Below are 5,537 nucleotides of genomic sequence, written 5' to 3'. Positions count from 1 at the left end.
TCCCCTCCGTCCTCGTTCCTCCTCGTCGAGGAGGAGTTCATCCCTTAAGAGTTCGTCCCTGGTACCGCAGGTATCCTCGGGGAAAGAACTTCCGAGCTTACGATTAGACGTAAACCTATTTAGACTCTACCTACCGTCGCAGATATGCTAAATGCTTATTTACAGCTTAGCCTACGCTGCTAATTCGATCGAAAGTAGAGTGATCGTCGACTGGCCGATTCGAGGAAGAACGCTCGCTGCCACGAGATACGAGCCCGTCGTGCAACCTCTCATTTCCCTCCTACTGCAATCAACGGCATTTAAGCCTGCGTTTCGAGCGTTTAAGTATTTAGCTGCTTCCGTCATATCTCCGCGTATACCGAGAATTTTTTTCTACTCTCTGGGACAACGACTCCTTGCAACCTGCTTCTCCATCGAAACAGATGCCCTCGCGAAATCCCTCGTGTTTCGTGCGATCCTCTAACCTAACTCTTATCGCGATGAATTTTTTCGCCACTTTGAAGCTGTGTACGTACTCGATATCGAGAAGAGACATCAACGCCCACGTAGGACAGAAGCATGCGGAGGAAGAAAAGGGAACTGGGAAAAAAGGGCCGAGTAAGTGTGCGCGCGTGACTCTGAAAGAGAGAAAATGGAAAAGAGGGATAAGTCAGGTATACGAAGGTCGTTAGCTCGAAGAAAAATTAGCCGTTTGTCGGAGTTCCGTCGAAAGATGGGTCAATCAGATACGAAAACACTTGTCGGACCGGGCATTGTCCCAAGGTAACAGGTCTACGAAGGATACAGGTATACTTTTGTCCTAATGACCGTTCCGAGGCGTTCACCAGCCTCTCCTCCTGCCGTTTTTTCCTCTTGAAAGCCAAGCGCGAGACCGCGATTACGCGTTACCGACTGTCCTCTCCAAACCAAGTAAACCTCCCTTCGTACGATAAGCCCGCTCTTAACCACTTCACGTGCCTTCTTACGAGCCTTCTTCCCACCCATTCGATTCACAGTTTTCATCGAAACAGCGTCTATAATTTCACCCCACTTTTCACCTATCCTATAATACCCTTTACGATCTTTCCCTTTATACCTTGCACACCAAGATTTACTTTCTAAACCAAGTACCAAGGAGTATATCGATTTCCAACTATTTTCCGACGACAATTAGAATCGAACGGAAGGTTGCAGCCATTATTGCGGTCGATGTAATAAAACGCTTATCCTTAACTTTCTAAGCTAATTTTCTTGCGCAGCGCGGGTTTCGATCGGTGCAGGGGCGTGGCCATAATCTCTGCCGTATTCTATTTCGATGTACATTCGATGTATGCATTCGATCCTTTCACCGTCCGTTTAGACTGCTCCTGCTTGTCAAGGTAAAACTGCAAAAACATCTATGCGACGACAGATTTGACACTTGTAGTTCCAACGTCCCCGTTCGTTTCTTTCCTTTTAATCCTACAATTTCGTTTCTCTTCTATTCGCTTGTACAATTACTTTTTTCGTTTAACTTAACTTTCGTAAACTTAACACGCGACAGAAATTACCACAGAAATAACGTTCATCCCGTTAATCGACAAATTACACAATGTTCGTTGGAAACTAACGGTAATCTGAATAAAAATCAAAGTATATAGCGTGAAATAATGAAATACCTGTGGAAACAAATTCTCGATAGATCTTCTAAAAAATTACCTCTATCGATAAAAAAGGCGGGAATCTATTGCGATAAAATGGATTCTTATCGCCATCTACCGCGTGGTTTGTACAACCTGGATATCCGCTCGTATATACGAGATGAAACGCCGTCGGATAGCTGAGAAGAATGTCGTGAATACATCGTTATTTACCAATCAGTACTGACCGGTACTGATCAGTACCAATTTTATGTGCCAATTTTCTCTCCGATCGTTCGTGTTTTTTAAATTTCCATTGTGATTGACGTCACTTGATATCGTTACGAGTGTCGGTGATACTCATCCTACTACCGAGATACACGTCATTTCTCGTTTTGGAAACAAACGTTGCGGCCGCCTACCACACTGGTATTCTCGTTTGCCGCGATACACCCTACTACTGGACTTCCCAACGAATCTACGTACTTCCCATTTGGTACGTAGCACGAAACGCTCTTAGTTTTATCTCGCAGCTGATCGTTAATCGCGTACGATTATAGACGATTGTGATTACTTACTCGTATACGAAGATCCACTGTTTTTCATTGGTTAAGTTTTAAGTGAGAACAGAGAATCTTCTGTTGTGTCGAGTGAAAATTTATACATCTCTACTTTCACCGAGGCAATCCAGGTGTAACGGTAAACCGCGATATTAAGAAGAATTCTCTGTATATGTATTTTTTTGTACGTGACCTCGTTTAGTCCTGTTTAACTTCAAATATGCCAACATTTCTCACTTTCGTTCTTCTGCAATTTCCATCTTTATATCTCGAATCTTTTTTCCCAAACGTATATACGTATCTCGATGTTGCTGCGTTCGTACACCGATTGCAATATTCGAATAAGCATGGTTTGGAATAGTTTTCATTTATAATTTCGTTAGTCAGCTGTTGTAATTACCTACACGCTCTTGACCGAGTGCTTGGAACTTACAATCTGTAACCATCTCGTCTGCGTATTTTTCCCGTAAATACTCCATTGCTGTAACTTTCTCCTTTAAACATCTGTTTCGTCACGTTTGCTGGTCGCAAGTCGTTGCCGATGTTTTTAACGAGAATGCGGCACGTTCGAACGATATTCACAAACGAACAATGTTCGACGATTGCTTTTAAATTATTTGTCCGTTTGAAAAAGTATAAAAGTGACAGAAACTGATTTCATGCTTATTCCTTTTACTCGACTATCCGTCGTCTAATATTTCTTATGTACTATCAAGATTTTACTTACGTAATTGTATCATTTTTTATTCTAGAATCATGAGAAACTTCCTATCTTTTCTTTTGATATGTGTGTTAGTGCAGTTGTCAGTTGCACCACCTGTTAATCAAAAGAATAAAGATGGGGAACGTGACAATGAAAATGAAAATGAAGTTGAGGATGTGGAAGAAACGGTACGTCTTTCTGCTGGAAAGTAGATCTTTAATTGTATTAACAGGGCTTATAGCGTCGTTTATTTATGTAGCCGGATGCCATGGAGTACCGCAGGTATTTGTTGGAAGTAATTCAAGTATTGGAGACTGATCCTGACTTTCGGGCAAAGTTGGATGCAGCAAATGAAGCAGATTTGCGTGTAAGTTGAAGGAAATGCCATTTTATTGAAATTCAATATGGAAAATCGTAATTTAAAGCTGTACCGAAACATTTTTTTCTGTATTAGTCAGGGAAGATAGCTGAACAATTACAATTTGTTAATCACAATGTTAGAACAAAGTTGGACGAGATAAAGAGGGAGGAACTAGAAAGACTGAGGCACCTTGCGACAAAAGTGCACGAATTAAAAAATGGATTAGACATTGATCATTTAAAAATACCTGAACATCTGGACCATACCAATACACGTACATTTGAAATTTACGATTTAAAAAAATTAATCGCTAAGGTAATTCAAGATTATTGTAAAATGATTATATAAATAAGCGAGATATAAATACGTTAATTGTTCATTCGTGTAGACTACAAAGGATTTGGCAAAAGCTGATAAAAAGAGACGCGAAGAATTCAAGCAACATGAAATGCAGAAGAAGTATGAAGAACAAGAACATTTAAAATGTACCAAGTATATTTCGTATAAAATCAAGTATATATCGTTTATTTAGCGATAATAGTACAACTCTTCTGTGTATATTCTCTATTATCGTAGACATGAACGATGCGGAGAAAAAAAAGTACGAGGAAGAGCTGCGCGTAATTAAAGAAAAACAGAAGAAACACGAACCTGTAAGTTGTAAACGTATTCTATTTATATATCCCGATTGCTTATCGCTGGTTTTTTTTATAGGTGCATCATCCAGGAAGTAAACAACAATTGGAGGAAGTATGGGAGAAACAAGATCACATGGAGAGTGAAGAATTTAATCCTAGAACCTTTTTCTTCTTTCATGGTACAAATACTTACTTACTTATTTTTCCTGTAAAAATAATACGTTTCTCGTTTAAATATTATTTTCCGTTTGAAACAAATATTTCAGACGTTGATGGTAACGGAGTGTGGGATCAGGACGAAGTTAAAGCTTTATTTTTGAAGGAACTGGACAAGCTTTATGCTCAAGGAGCACCCCATGATGATTTATTAAAACGGGCCGAAGAGATGGAAAGGATGAGGGAGCATGTATTTAACGAAGCTGATCTTAATAAAGACGGACTTTTAAGGTATACGTGTATAGCTTAGACCTATTACATGTCGTGTTTACTATTTTCTATCCTTACTTTAGTTACGACGAATTTTTGGAGCAAACAAAGAAACCTAATTTTCAACAAGACGAGGGTTGGCAAGGATTAGACGAACAACAAATATATACCGAGGAAGAGTACGAAGCTTTTCAAAGGCACCGGCAAGAGGAGATACAAAAAATGATTGTTAAAGGAATAGTAAGTACATCACCTTGATAAATATAGTAATCATGATTAGTTTTTACCAGTACACATGTTTATCGCATTGATTGTGCATATTATGTTATCAACATTTGTTTTCGTTTGGTGCTTTAATACGCACACGTTTAGCTAGTGGCATGCGTAAACTAGTATTGAATCTGAGAATTTATAGGAAATTGTGATTAATCGATGATTTATTAGGAGAGAACCTATAGTTGAAAGAATTAAGAACTGTGATAAATTGTATCAGTTGTTGTTGTACAGTATTTGTAGAAAAATGTTTGCATATTGCGTTATTTGCTATATAGTGTACAGTTTTAGCATTTTAATCAAATTTACAGATAAGAAGAAACACCCTAGTATGTTATGTCATTAGTTGTTAGTCCTTGTTCACTTACATTACACCTCTACCTTTTTTAAAAAAAGAAAGCGTTGTTTTTAGTGTTTTTCTAATCGATAATAATTAGCTTGTGCACTTTTTGTTGCTGTCATTAGCTTCCACCGCAGCCAGGTAGTATACCTGCACAACCCGAACCGGTAAGTAATCCTGATACCTCAAATAACTTTTTCTAAACTATCGCAAACATATGGTTTAGAAGAATATTTCTTTGAAATAGTTGACGCGGTATAACGTAGAGTAAAAGTAGATTTCTGCCAATTTTACTTTGTAATTCTGGTTACGTTACATTTGTCCAAACATATTTTAATAGCAATTTCGTTGACGTTTTTCAGTTTCCGTCGCAGTTTGGAAATGCACCGGTTGCTCCAGGTGTAGTTCCTCTTCAGGTACATCAGCAACAATTCCTAGAGCAATATCATCAACAACCGCAAATTGCGGTTCCTCAGCAAGGACTTCACGGTGAAATTCCTCAACAGCAACAATATCAACAACAGCCGCAGTATCAACAGCAGCCGCAGTATCAACAGCAGCCGCAATATCAACAGCAAGCGCAATATCAACAGGTGCCTATACCTCAACTGCAACTTCCCGTTCAACAATTACATTCT

At 38.9% G+C, this 5,537-nt stretch overlaps 1 protein-coding gene across 1 annotated transcript in view; it reads left to right on the top strand.

The window, feature by feature from the left end:
* Nucleotides 1-1,824: 1,824 nt before the first annotated feature.
* The window catches only part of LOC108575796 (nucleobindin-2-like), a 4,203-nt gene continuing 490 nt past the window's right edge, over nt 1,825-5,537 (top strand). Inside the window, 12 exon segments of the mRNA XM_017938691.1 lie at nt 1,825-2,094; nt 2,911-3,049; nt 3,121-3,228; nt 3,316-3,537; nt 3,611-3,707; nt 3,799-3,875; nt 3,937-4,039; nt 4,127-4,307; nt 4,370-4,526; nt 5,025-5,066; nt 5,262-5,532; nt 5,535-5,537. The exon segment at nt 5,535-5,537 is cut by the window's right edge and continues 490 nt beyond it. Coding sequence (XP_017794180.1) covers nt 2,915-3,049; nt 3,121-3,228; nt 3,316-3,537; nt 3,611-3,707; nt 3,799-3,875; nt 3,937-4,039; nt 4,127-4,307; nt 4,370-4,526; nt 5,025-5,066; nt 5,262-5,532; nt 5,535-5,537 — 1,396 coding nt within the window. The 5' untranslated portion in view covers nt 1,825-2,094; nt 2,911-2,914.

Source organism: Habropoda laboriosa, unplaced genomic scaffold (assembly GCF_001263275.1).
Source record: "Habropoda laboriosa isolate 0110345459 unplaced genomic scaffold, ASM126327v1 scaffold243, whole genome shotgun sequence".
Taxonomy (NCBI): domain Eukaryota; kingdom Metazoa; phylum Arthropoda; class Insecta; order Hymenoptera; family Apidae; genus Habropoda; species Habropoda laboriosa.
The sequence above is the reverse complement of the archived record's forward strand: the minus strand, read 5'-3'. Positions and strand labels throughout refer to the sequence as shown.